This window comes from Chlorocebus sabaeus, chromosome 15, assembly GCF_047675955.1.
Source record: "Chlorocebus sabaeus isolate Y175 chromosome 15, mChlSab1.0.hap1, whole genome shotgun sequence".
NCBI lineage: Eukaryota > Metazoa > Chordata > Mammalia > Primates > Cercopithecidae > Chlorocebus > Chlorocebus sabaeus.
Window position 1 is genome coordinate 71,132,075 of NC_132918.1, and position 14,373 is coordinate 71,146,447.

The 14,373-nt window shown below is 36.9% G+C and overlaps 1 protein-coding gene and 2 pseudogenes across 3 annotated transcripts in view; 2 read left to right on the plus strand and 1 right to left on the minus strand.

The window, feature by feature from the left end:
• NGLY1 (N-glycanase 1) overlaps positions 1-14,373 on the minus strand; it is a 67,342-nt gene that overhangs the window by 27,095 nt on the left and 25,874 nt on the right. For all 3 annotated transcript variants that reach the window (XM_008009302.3, XM_008009301.3, XM_008009300.3), the window contains exon 4: positions 4,603-4,768. In XM_008009302.3, coding sequence (XP_008007493.2) covers positions 4,603-4,768 — 166 coding nt within the window. The remainder of the gene's footprint in view (positions 1-4,602; positions 4,769-14,373) is intronic.
• On the plus strand, positions 2,873-3,533 carry LOC119625614 (large ribosomal subunit protein eL32-like; annotated as a pseudogene).
• Positions 8,771-9,382, plus strand: LOC119625615 (transcription initiation factor TFIID subunit 9B pseudogene; annotated as a pseudogene).

Genomic DNA, 14,373 nt, shown 5'->3' on the forward strand with positions numbered 1-14,373 from the left:
CCAATGTGATGAAGTTATTGATGTTTATCTTCTCCCTATTTTCCAAATTTTCTACAACCCCTGTATTATCTTTATAATTAGAAAGAAAAAATGCTGGAGCAAATGTTAGCAGGGAACATCAGCAGATTTTTATGGGACATGGACTTTAAGTCTTAGCTAATGGACTTGAAGGATTCTTGGTCCACTGATAAGAGCATTCCCACTGTGAGGACAGATGGACAAATGCATCAGGATAAACATAACGTTCACCTAACTAATGCTCTTTATTGTAGATTCTTGCTCCTTGAGCAATCTCCTGGTTGTTATTTGCCTAGAGAGAGAAAATATGATGGACACAAACAGGAACATTCTGTCTCTATGCTATTTCTCACTGAAGTTTATTCATTTAGCACCATAATTTTTTTATTTTTATTTTTATTTTTTTTACTTTCTGAGACGGAGTTTCGCTCTTTTGCCCAGGCTGGAGTGCAGTGGCGCAATCTCCACTCACTGCAACCTCTGCCTTCAGGTTTCAAGCAATTCTCCTGCCTCAGACTCCCAAGTAGCTGGGATTACAGGCAACTGCAACTGGCTGAGACGGGGTTTCACCATGTTGGCCAGGTTGGTCTACAACATGTTTTAAAAATTATACCTCACACATTACATTTGTTGGACTCTGCTTTACACTCAGTTGATCTGTATATTTGAATTCTCGTCTTCTATTCAGCTGCTTCTTAAGGCAAGGTTATATTATTATACTGTCTCTCCCCTGCAGGGCCCAGCCCAATGACTCAAACACAAAACATGTTCAGTAAGTACCTGATAAACAGGCATTTATGTAAGGCATCATATAAAGGACCACAGTACTTTGAAGCTGGACAGGGCCTGTATAATCACATATTAAAAAGCATTCTTATTGTACACACAGGAAAAAAACTGTTAATACAAGAAGAGAACAACTGTCTTAAAGTTAGCAGGCCTGTAGCAGAAGTAAATCTAAGGCCCAAGCCAGTCATCAAAAATTTAAAAATGGCATAGCATAACATTTTTAAAAAGACAAAAATTACCAAAATACAATGGGTAGCAAAATATATAAATGACATACGTGAAAATTGATCAAATGGTTAAAAAAGGAAGAGATACACATAGTTAAGCCTTCAGAGGGATTTCTGGTTTCAGCTTCCAGCTTCTATCAAGCAGAGGTCAATACTTCCACCTTTAAAACAATAAAAAGCTCAACTGAAATCAGTGACTTTTCTTGGACCCATTAGAGAACTGAGGTCACAGAGTGAACTATCACCCCAAAATCCAAAAAGACAGACAAATAAAGAGAATCACAGCCCAAATCTGCTTAAATGGAACAGAAGTCACTAGAGCCATAAACTGGTAAGGATATTTAAATAGCAATTTTGACAAACTGCTGCAAGCTGAGTATGGACTAGCTTGGGAGTAAGAAATTCAGTCTTGGGAAAGGTCCCTACACTTCTGTGCATTTTGCCTGCAGGAAGCCCACCAGGTTTTCACAATGAAGAACCAAGAAAAATGCTTTGTGGCTCTAGAAAAGACGGAAAGAGTAAGAATTGTGAGGTATAGCCAGAGTGTTCTTCACAATTAAAGCCTACTCTCTAGGGAAAAAGATTTTACCAGAGTCTTCTCTGAACTGGGGGAAGGACATACATTCCCCCGACTCCAGCCCCTTGTAGCCCTCCTGTCTCGCCTATGGGGGTAAAAAGGCTAACAAACATTTGTGAAAGGCACAGGCCCAGAGATATAGGCCCACTAAAATACCGAGATTTAATCAAAAGATTATAGAACCTTCTCCTTGCTACCTTACCATCACACCAATAGGACTCCAGTATAGTAACAATAGATTACAACTAAACAAACACCAGGCAGGATAAATGCAGACCCTATGGAGGAGTTCTTAGGGAAGCCTAAAGACAATGGGGGAGACAACAACACTGGAGGAATTTGAAACCTCTGATACCTACAGCTATAGCAAACATGAAAACAACTCTAGTTAGATTAATTCCTAGATTAGTATAAAACCTTACATGAAAGGCCTGTTTACCTCAGTTCCTATTATCCAGTACATCAAGCCCAGCTTTTACATGTATTATTTCATTTATGTCTAAAAATTATCATTCTTATTTCTACATGAAGAAACTGAGTCATAGAGATTAAATTACTTGCTCAGTGATGCACAGGAAGTAGTGGAGCTGAATTTATACAAAGACAGTTGACTCCAAAACCTACTCTTAATAAATAATGTCTCTCTACTAATAAAAGTGAGTCAATGGTCTATTCATATGGATTAATTCTGAATATTGTTTCTGTTAGATTCACATTAAAATTCACTAATTTAAATTCACTAGTGATGCTATCATATATTCTGTGGGCTAAAGTTCTACTTTACCTAAAATATTCATATACCAATGATTAAACTGCAAATACATATTCAGGTTAAAAAAAAAAAGTTGTTAAAAAGAATGTTCAAAAGACTTGAATAAACATTTCTCTAAAGAAGATATTCAAATGACCAATAAGCACATGAAAAAAATGCTCAATATCATGAATTAGGAAAATGCAAATCAAAACTACAGTGACATACCACTTCATCCCCATTAGCATGGCTACTATTGAAAAAATCAGAAAATAGTAAGTGTTGGCAAGAACATGGGAAATTAGAACACTTTGCACTGTTAGCAATGTAAAATGATACAGTCACTGTGGAAAACAGTATGGTGGTTCCTCAAAAAATTAAAAATAGAATTGCCGTAAGATCCAGCAGTTTCACTTCTGGGTATATACCAAAAATAACTGAAACCAGGATTTCAGAGTAAAGTATTTGCACACCCATGTTCATAGCAACATTATTCACAATAGCCAAAATGTTGAAACAACCCAAGTATCCATGAATGAATGAATAAATGCATATGCAAAATGTGATATATACATACAATAGGATATTATTCACCTTAAAAAGGAAGGAAGCTCTCTCCTCCTCAGCGCTGCCTACAGAGGTGGCACCCATCAGACCCCCTGTGAAGCCCAAGATCATCAAAAAGAGAACCAAGAAGTTCATCTGGCACCAGTCTGACCAATGTGTCAAAATTAAGTGTAACTGGCGGAAACCCAGAGGTATTATTGACAACAGGGTTCATAGAAGGTTCAAGGGCCAGATCTTGATGCCCAACATTAGTTATGGGAGCAACAAAAAAACAAAGGACATGCTGCCCAGTGGCTTCCAGAAGTTCCTGGTCCACAACGTCAAGGAGCTGTAAGTGCTGCTGATGTGCAACAAATCTTACTGTGCTGAGAATGCTCACAACGTTTCCTCCAAGAACTGCAAAGCCATCATGGAAAGAGCCACCCAGCTAGCCATCAGAGTCACCAACCCCAGTGCGAGGCTGCACAGCTAAGAAAATGAGTAGACAGCCCATGTGCATGTTTTGTGTTTAAATAAAACTATAAAAACTGCCAAAAAAAACGAGGAAATTCTGCAATATGTTACAACCTAGATATATTAGTTTGTTCTTATGCTGCTATGAAGAAATACCTGCAACTGGGTAATTTATAAAGAAAAGGTTTAATTGACTCACAGTTCCGCATGGGTGGGGAGGCCTCCTGAAACTTACAATCATGGCGGAAGGCACCTTTTCACAGGGCAGCAGGAGAGAGAATGAGTGCAAGCCGGGGAAATGCTAGATGCGTACAAACCCATCAGATCTCACGAGACTCACTTATTATTATGAGAGCAGCATGGGGGAACCACCCCAATGATTCAAGTACCTCCACCTGGTCCCACCCTTGACACATGGGGATTATAAGGATTACAATTCAAGGTGAGATTTGGGTGGGCACACAGAGCCAAACCATATCACTGGATAAACCTTGAGGTTCATTATGCTAAGTGAAATAAACCAGTCACCAAAAGACAAATACTGTATGATTCCACTTATATGAGATAGAATAGTCAAAATCACAGCAACAAAGTAGAATAGTAGTTGCTGGAAGCTGGGGAAGGATTATTATTTAATGAGTATATTTCGGTTTTACAAAATAAAGCTATAGATGGTGGCAATAGCTGAACAACATTATGACTATATTTAGTAACACTGAATTATACACTTAAAAATGGGTAAGATGGTAAATTTTGTTATATGTATTTTACTTCAATTAAAAAATTGAAAAAAGGGTGATATGTGCCCACGAGATATGTGCAACAAAATTATACTATTATTATACTTCTTAAAAATTCAAATTGAAATAGGTTAAATATTTATAATGTATAACACTGTAAAACAATGTATAAGAGCAAAAGGCACAACAACTGTCCCTTGGTATATGCCGGGGACTGGTCCAAGGACCCCCACCTATACCAGAATCCACACATATTCATGTCTCACAGTCATCCCTGCAGAACCCATGTATATAAAGAGCTGACCCTCCGTATATGGGTTTTGCATCCTGTGAATCCACATTTGATTTAAAAGAATCCACGTATAAGTGGACCCATGCAGTTCAAACCCGTGTTGTTCAAGGGTCAGTTGTATTTCAGTATTTTCTGTTTATTTAGCAATAATTTACATTTAGCAATAAATGATTATGTAAAGCTACTACCTTTATCCAATTTTCTAACTCTTGATAACTTTTCTTGTGATTTCCTTTTTAGTTCTTGGACTGGAATACAAGCCAATGCTTTCTCCTGAAGAGCAGGATTTTCATAGACCAGCACATGCTGAATGTTGGACTGAAGAACTCCTAGAATGGCTGAATCAGGAGTAACCTAATAGGAAAAAAAATACTGAAATTAACTTTTCACTATGTGTTACAAAAATAATACATAATAAAAGAGCACTGTGGTTTTATGATTTTACAGGTAGAAGGGAATGTCTGGATTCACTTAAATATAATAATTATACCCACGACCTTCATAACATTAGTATTAGGAGACAGCCACATTTGTGTCAGAGCCTAAGATCTATCTATTTTTTTCCCTTTGTATATACTATTAAGGATATATTTAAACAAGGATATGCAGAATTCTTGAATACAAGCATGGATCAATACAGCGCTCTGATCTAAGGAGCTAATGGCCCCTTCCACTTTAAATCCCTGTAATGTACAGCAGTAGCAAAAGAGGTGTGCTTTTAAAGAATCAGGAATTTTGAGAAAGTCCTGAAAGAGAAAAGGCAAATATGAAAGGACTTAAGGAAGAAACCTCCAGAGAGGGTGGTGATGAAAAGTAAAAAAAGTTTCCAAAACAATCCCAAGGGCAGAGAAGCCAGAGGATCTACAGAATAGGAAGTGTCCTCAGAGCAAGCATTAGGGAGAGTGGTTGAACTCTGGAGGAACAGCTAATTATTTTGGCTCCTCCCTCCTTATCACCTCATCAACAAAAAGGTCTGCCTCTGAGCAGTGAGTGTGCATGCTTAGAGTCACAAAAGGAAAGGGGAGTAACCAAGCTCAGAACTGTTGTCACTGGCACATCCCATTGTGCAGTATGTACTACCCTTCTCCACAGCTGTCAGAAGCAAATGCAGTATTCACAGACAAGCTGGCAGGACCTCTCAAACACATATGGATCTACAACAACTGTGGGGGAGATGCATGAGAATCAGTATCAGAAGAACTAACCCTGTAGCAATGACAGAAATACAGAAAAAACTTCTAAAAGTTTCAATAGTATACTATATTCAGAGAAAGACTCAACTATGGATCTTGGATAGAAAAATTTTATTTATTTATTTATTTATTATTTTTTGAGACGGAGTCTCACTCTGTTGCCCAGGCTGGAGTGCAGTGGTGCTATCCTGGCTTGCTGCAACCTCTGCCTCCTGGGTTCAAGTGATTCTCCTGCCTCAGTCTCCTGAGTAGCTGGGAGTACAGGTGCCCGCCACCACGCCCGGCTAATTTTTGTATTTTTAGTAGAGACCAGGTTTCACCATACTGGCCAGGCTGGTCTCGAACTCCTGACCTTGTGATCCGCCTGCCTTGGCCTGCCAAAGTGCTGGGATTACAGGTGTGAGCCACTGCGCCCGGCTGGATATAAAAAATTTAAACATTAAAATAAAAAAGAAGCTAGGCACTTTGGGAGGCCAAGGTGGAAGGATTACTTGAGTTGGGAGTTCTAGGCCAACCTGGGTTAAAAAAAAAAAAAATTAGGTAGCCAGGTATAGTGTTGTGTGCCTGTAGTCCCAGCTACTCAGGAGGCTAAGGTGGGAAGATCGCTTGAGCCCAGGAGGTCAAGGCTGCAGTGAGCTGTGATTGCCCTACTGCACTCCAGCCTGGGCAATGTAGTCTCAAAAATAAATTAATAAGTAATATAAAATAAATTAACAATATAAAATAAAGAAGAAAGCATAGATGTTGTCAAATGGTAGAATAAACACAGCTAAAGAGTGATCAGTTAATTAGTAACCAAAGGCATTTTCTGAGAATGAGGCATAAAAAGAACAAACAGACATTGACGATAAATCCAAAACTTCTCGCATCCAGTTAATGGATATTTCAGAAAAACAGTAAAAACAATGGAAGAAGGCAACTGCTCAAAAAAATAACAGAAATAAATGTCTTATAGCTGAAGACCTAGTATGTATGGAAAACAAAACAAAAACAAATGCTAAAGCATATAATAGTGACATTTTATGATAGCAAGGCTAAAAACAAAATCCTAAAAGTCTTCAAGAAGAAACATTACATGTAAAGAAAAAATTATTTGATGTCAGATATTTCATTGGAAACAATGAAGCAAATTTTTTGAAAATCTGAGGGAAAATGATTAGGAATGCAGAATTCATTCCCAGTCATGTACAGGGGCAAAAAAAATACATTTTCTGATATGTGACAATACAGAAATTATATCACTCTCAAATCCTATCTAAAAGAATTATGGGCCGGGCGCGGTGGCTCAAGCCTGTAATCCCAGCACTTTGGGAGGCCGAGACGGGCGGATCACGAGGTCAGGAGATCGAGACCATCCTGGCCTACACGGTGAAACCCCGTCTCTACTGAAAAATACAGAAAACTAGCCGGGCGAGGAGGCGGGCGCCTGTAGTCCCAGCTACTCGGGAGGCTGAGGCGGGAGAATGGCGTAAACCCGGGAGGCGGAGCTTGCAGTGAGCTGAGATCCGGCCACTGCACTCCAGCCTGGGCGACAGAGCGAGACTCCGTCTCAAAAAAAAAAAAAAAAAAAAAAAAAAAAAAAAAAAAAAAGAATTATGAGGAAAGTTATTATAGCCAAAAAAATAAATATAGCCTACATTAATTTTTAAAAATAAATACATACTGGGGAGTAGGATCTAAAATAATAGTACTGGTACAAGTTTTGATTGGTATAGATAATCACAGTTGGAAAGCAAAATCTCAATTTTTTCATAAGAAAGGTAGCAAGGAAGGGAGCAGAACAGAGGTTCTTGTCTTATGGTAAGATGTTGGTAGAAAAATATAAAATTAAAAATTTGCATTACAGATTTCAGGTCAATAATTAAAAGACTAAAAAGATTATATTTAACTTCCTAACTCTTACAGGAATAAACCTATTATAGAAAAAACCTTGATCTAAACAACACAGGGAGAAAAGAAAAAAAAAGCAAGAATATAGACAACACAAAATAAGACATCAGAAGTAAGTTTAAACATATTAGCAATTAGAATAAATGTGAATGGGTTAAATGTGCATAGTGCAAAGTAGAGACAGGTCGATAACAACAACAAAAAAACATTACCAAATACTTACATGTCAGGCACTGTATCAAGCACTGGAATGGGTGCACAAGACAGACATAATCAATTTAAGGTCTATGGGGAAAAGGTATTAAACAAATAATGACAGACCCACCACAGTAACTGAAAAATATTTGTCTGTGTGTGAACGTGTTAGATACTGGAAAAATAATGGAGACCAAAATAGATATAGTATGGGCATTACCCTCACACAGCAAGTAGTCTATGGATACAAAAACAAGCAAATTCTGATAAATAATGTTCATTTACTCAAATATTTATTTATCCTTTATTTGCTAGGTGCTGGGGATATAATGGTTAAAAATTAATCATGCGGATAAATATTATTAAGCAAATATGTAGCATAAAATGAGACTTTACAACAAGGTCCTTGAACCTGAACTTCCTTGAAGAAATGATATTTGTGGCAGAATAGGAAGGATGAGAAGAAGCTAGCGAAGAGGGAAGGAAAAGACCATTCCTGTCAGAAAACAGCACAAAGGTAGCTGGGGATCGCTTAGCATATTTTGAAGGATCAGAGAGATCAGTGTTTAGTACCAAGAGAAACAAGCGGAAAGCAGTGGAGAGATAAAGATCTTTCTGGTCGCTTTTCATTGCAATGGTAAGCCATTACAGAGATGAAAGTAAGAAGAGTAAAACAATCTGATCTGTTTTCAGAATGTCACTTGAGCCGCTATGTAGAGAAAGCAGGTATCAGAAGACCCCATGGGGAACTACTGCAGAACTCCAAAAGAGCTGGTGGCTTAAATTAGGGTAGTTTTACAACTGGTAGAAAAAAAAAAAAAGTGAATGGATATGAAAAGAACTTAGGAAGTAAAATCAATAAGTTTTGGTGACTGTACTATGAAGTCAAGAGTATTTGGAAAAGGAAAAAAACACATTAGAGATGATTCATGGCTTTTTTGTTTGTTTGTCTGGTTTTGGATATGAGCAGCTGGGTCAGCACTTGAACCACTTGCAGCAGGAGAAAAACCATGAAATGACCAACTCAGTTAAAGAATATCAATAGGCTCTCTCTCTGGATGACAAGTGTCTGGATAACATGGAGTGAGGCAAGATGGCACCTCCCAAGAACGCTCCGAGGGATGCCTTGGTGATGGCACAGATCCTGAAGGATATGGGAATCACAGACTACAAACCAAAGGTTATAAATCAAATTTTGGAATTTGCTTTCTGAAATGTGACAACAATTCTGGATGACGCAAAAATTTATTCAAGCCATGCTAAGAAACCTAATGTTGATGCAGATGATAGATACTGCTTAACAGCTCCAAACTATAGGTTGAAGTCCTTAATTAAAAAGGGACCCAACCAAGGGAGACTAGTTTCACGATTAACTGTTGGTGCTGTTAGCAAACCTACCACTCCTACCATAGCGACCCCACAAACGGTGTCTGTCCCAAATAAAGTTTCAACTCCAATGTCAGTGACAAGCCAAAGATTTAACAGTGCAGATTCCATCTTCTCAGTCCACGCCTGTCAAAGCGGTTCCCGCAACAACTGCAGTTCAAAAATGTTCCAACTAATCCCACAATGATTGGGCCCCAAAATATTCTTATTACCACCAACATGGTTTCGTCATAAAACACAGTCAATGAAGCAAACCCACTGAAGAGAAAAACATGAAGATGATGAATACAATGATACTAGGTAAGGAATTATAGTCTAGTCTAGATGCATTTCAAAAGGAAAGCTGCTTTTGAGCCCAATATACTGAACTAGAATATTCTAGATCTTCCCATTTTACCTTAAAAGACTGAAATGTAGCTGCAGCATTTTTCCTATTAGCTAAAACTGTTAGATCGCTTTAGTAAACATACAAATGTGTTTTTCATTGGACTTCAATTACCAACAGTTAAGTACTTGTTTCTTAAGTTTCATTAATGTTGAGTCCTAGTATGGTAATTCTGTTCTTGAGACACTTTTCTGCCTTCTATCACTGACAGCAGCACCTAAGTCTCAGGTTCTACAGCCTGGTCAGCAGATTTATCTTTTACAGCATAATTTCTAATCTACATTTAAATGCTATTTTATTTTATAAGGTAAAATAGTCACTTTTATTGTCACTAGCTTTTTTATTTTTACCAAATCTCTCAATTTAGGAAACATTTTTGGAAAGGGTGGATTTAGAGGAGAGATTCTAAATCCATTTTGAATGTATTTGTTTCTTGGCCTTCCTTAATTCCCCAACTGAACTCCCTTTCTAAATCCCATTCATTTTCTGCACCTACCCCATAGGCTTGTTTCTGTCTCTCCATTGTTCTTAAGTGTAAAAGGCCATACCTAGAATTTTAAAAATATAATTCCTGGTAATACAGCTCAGTGTCATTTTCATATTTTTAAAACATTCTCTATATGCCTAATGTTTTGTGATTCACTTTAACCCAATGATTTGCATTTGCTGTTTTTCACTCTACCTCAGAACAGTTGGATTTTACTCCTTAGTTTTTATGCCTATTGAGCTTTCTGTGCTTTTGACAGGTAGTTTTGGGTCAGTTACAGTTTTAGTCTTATATTCCAAGTTGATAACTCTACCATATTTCACATTTCTAAATTTAACAGAGATGCTGTAGGTTAAAATTTGTTTTGATAAGTAATTACACTGGACCTAGGCAAAACCACTGAAGAACAAGTGTTTTCTTCCTTTTTACCACATACATACATGTTTTGATCACTGCTGCTTGAGTCCTCCTATTGGTATAATTCAGATCATATTTTTAGCTTGTTGCTGAGGATATGACATATAAGATGGGATCAAACCTGAAAGTAAGACACTAATGGTTCTCCATCCTCTAAAAACAAGGAAAACAAACTAGTGTGATGTGACTTGCATTTATGTGCACTCTGCATTGGTTTCCCGATAATACTGTAATATTGCTGAACACTTTCCCTGTTTTCCTCTTACACACATCTTAAAGTCATATTGGGAAAGACGGCAAAGCTTTTGAGAATATAAACAGACCTGTTTTGTTTTACTTAAGTGCAACATATATTTGCAAAATTTTGTAAAATAAATGTTCATATCATAATTTAGAATTTATAGCCAAGGATTCTCAAAACAGAAGTTTCATCTTAGGATAGTGCTTGATGTATCTAAGAAAAAGTCCAGTAACAGAGAAAAAATGTCTCAAATGTCTCATCAGTTTTAGAGTTTTTTGATATTAGGGAAAGGTAATAGAAAAACAGGTAAAATGTATAAAAACAGACCTGATCAACATCACAGGAGATATCTGCTATATAGCATAGGATATCATTACTTGAATGTTCTCAGGGAGGCAGCAAGTCAAAAGGCCTAGGTTCTAGTCCCAGCTTTATCATTTACCAACTGTGTGACCTTACTTCACCTAACTTAGCCTTGCTCTAAATAGTAGTAGGAAAAAAAGCACCTACCCTGCCTACCTCACAGGGCTGTTGTAAGGGTTTGACTGGTATATGTGGAAGTTCTTTCAAACTTGTAAAATGCTATATGACTATAAGGAAATATTGATGTATTTGTTCCAAGGTTATTAATAAAATTTGAGCTTAAAAGAAAAAAGACTACCAAATGGTAAAAACCAACTGAAAAAAGTCAAATTTGGCAACATGGAAATCACTGATCGTAGTAAGAATACAGTCTAACAATAGCATTAATAAGGAAAACAGTTTGCAAGAGACTGAGTTATACAAGTGATGTGCAACAGTGGGCTGGCTAAGCTCTACCAAAGGAGCTGTACGAGATGGTCCACAGGGATGTGGAAAGTATGAGAATTTCTATTTTGTCTGACAAGTAAAACAATTAAGTTATAATAATATTTACTACCTGGATTAACAGTGCCTCCCTCACAGACTGGAGAAGCTACCCTGATGTAAGAGAAAAAAATGTCATAAAGTCAAAGGGTTAACAGTGGCACCCGCACTCCTACTTCTGCAGCTGTCATGTGACAAAGTTGTGCAGTTCAAATGTGCTGGGTAAAGTGGAATTATGGATTATATCATTTTAACTAAATTAACCCCCAATCTAGCTTAAAAAGATTACAAAGAACTCTAGGCCCTGAGGCTAATACTAATAATAAAAGCACACATTAACAAGGAGAAAATGACAGGGCAACCACATCGTCTGCTTTTTTAGCATAAGCACTTCAACAGCTACATTTTAGTGCAAAAAAGAAAATCACTAACAATCTAATGAGATCTAACAAAGCCCCTTAAATTCAAAATTATCAAGACTATTTTAAATACAGATTTGTTTACATTCATCAGATAATACAGTATTAATAAATTTTTTGGTGGGGCATGGTGGCTTATGGCTATAACCCTAGCACTTTGGGCAGCTGAGGGAGGCGGACTGCTTGAGACCAGCAGTTCCAGACCACCCTGAGCAACATGGCAAGACCCTCATCTCTACAAAAAATAAAGAAAAATTAGCTGGGCTTGGGGTACACACCTGTAGTCCCAGCTACTTGGAAGGCTGAGGTGGGAGGATCATTTGAGCCCAGGAGGTCAAAGCTGCAGTGAGCTGTGATCATGCCACTGCGTTCCAGCCTGAGCGACAAAGCGAGACCCTGTCTCAAAATAAATAAATAAATTTTTTTGAATTAAACATTATTTACTACTTAGATCCTCTTTACATTGTTTTATAATATGTACAGTATATTGCCATAGTAGTACATGTATATAACATATAAACAAATGAACACAAATGTATTGACAATATGTGCTCAAAAATATTTTACTGATAGGGCATATAATTAAAGTATGGAGACCCACTAGAAAAGTATGTAAGAAATAAAGATGCAATAATAAGTACTGGGAAGAGGAAGTGAGAAAGACAGGGCATGGAGAACCAGAGATATTTGTATGTCACCTTGTTTCTAAGATAGGAGAGCTTAAAGGTATAGCTCTTAAACATTAACCTGCTTGTTAAAAATGTAGATTCCAAACTTCACTCCTCTTCCATTTTGATTCAGCCAGCCTGGAATTATGTTCAGAAATTTGCATGTGATGCCAGTGGAACAATCTTAAATGAAAACTGGCCTAAAACAAGGTTTACATGCCACTAGGAAGATTCCCCAAGAAAAGAACAGGTACAAGATGGGGCACTGTCCATGTGAGATTCCATGGTGAACACAGTAGAAGCGATATAGGGAGAGAGAAGCAACTGGCCTTTATTAAGAGCAGACACATTGCCTCCATTACAGAAGAGATGGGTACAACAGCTGACAGAAGAAATGTAGAGTTGGTGATGACAAGTCCAGGGAATTCGTCATGGAAACAAATATGCTCCTTTACTAGGATTAGTATAGAAACAGAAAAAGAAAAAAAAAAAAAAAAAAAAAAACAGGAATGTCTCCATTTTTATTTGAAAGAATTCATATTAAAATGAAGCACTTACAGTGTCTCATTTTTCTTAAATGCAGACTTTCATTTACCAAGAAGGTAAGAATTCATCCGGAGTATTTTTATTTTCAATTTAATTATTTTCAATCTGAAAATTATCTGATTCACTGTAGTTTTAATGGCACTCAAAATATTTTAAACAATAAAGTTTATTTTCTTGCCTTATTTCTTTACACATTCATTGGCACAACTCTGAAAAAACTAAGTCATAAAAATAGAAGGTTGCTGATTACATGGCAATTACAGCAGCTGGGTAACCATGTACTAATGCTACATAAGGCAGCAGTTAATTGAGAGACTAAAGTTACTTGGAGTACAAATAGAAGTCTGAAATGTGAAATCTGTTGGTTTTAGATCAAAGAGTTTTTATCTTCACTAATCATACTTCCAATTATTTTGATTTCTGACATGAGATATATTTAAGACTCTTCATAAGAAAAAAAGTACAATGTGTATAATTTTATCAAATCATGGAATTAATCAGTGGAAGTTAGATTAGCAAATTCACTTCTTTAGTTAAAACACACACACACACACACACACACACACACACACACACAAAATCAAGGCTTGAGCCTACTTGTCCTCTCTTTAATTTTATGCAACCCTTTGAGGCCTTAAAATTTAAAACCTGTTTTTAGACATAAAAGTTCTGTTATTTCAAATATGTTTTAATCAACTTGTGACTTCAGTAAACTTATTTAAAGAAAAACTTTTCTATTTATAAAGGTAATACATGTTGCTTCAGAAAATACTGAATAGTATAAATAATATGAAAGCACCCATAATTTCATCACTCAGAGTACATTATGGTTAAGATGTCTGTGTATGGCCTTCCAAACCTTTAAAAAAATGAACATATATATACACATATATATGTGTGTGTGTGTGTATGTTTCTAATAAGAAAAATCAAAATATTACACATATACAGACAACATATGCTGTTTAATTTTGGAATTCTTAGTTTACCTTTTCTCCATATAATAATGTTTTTCATGTCAAAACAGACCACATCTTCATTTTTAACAGACCCTAAGTATGCTGATATAAGGATACAATGTAATCCCCCATCAAAGGGCATGTAGGTATTAGTATTAGTTAACTTTTAAGAGTGGTAGGTTCATGAAAAAGAAAGTGGATGTTTAAATCTTATGTTCAAATAGGTTTCTTCTCTTACAAAGCTCGCACATAGGCTGGGCGCAGTGGCTCACGCCTATAACCCAGCACTTTGGGAGGCCAAGGCGGGCGGATCACCTGAGGTCAGGAG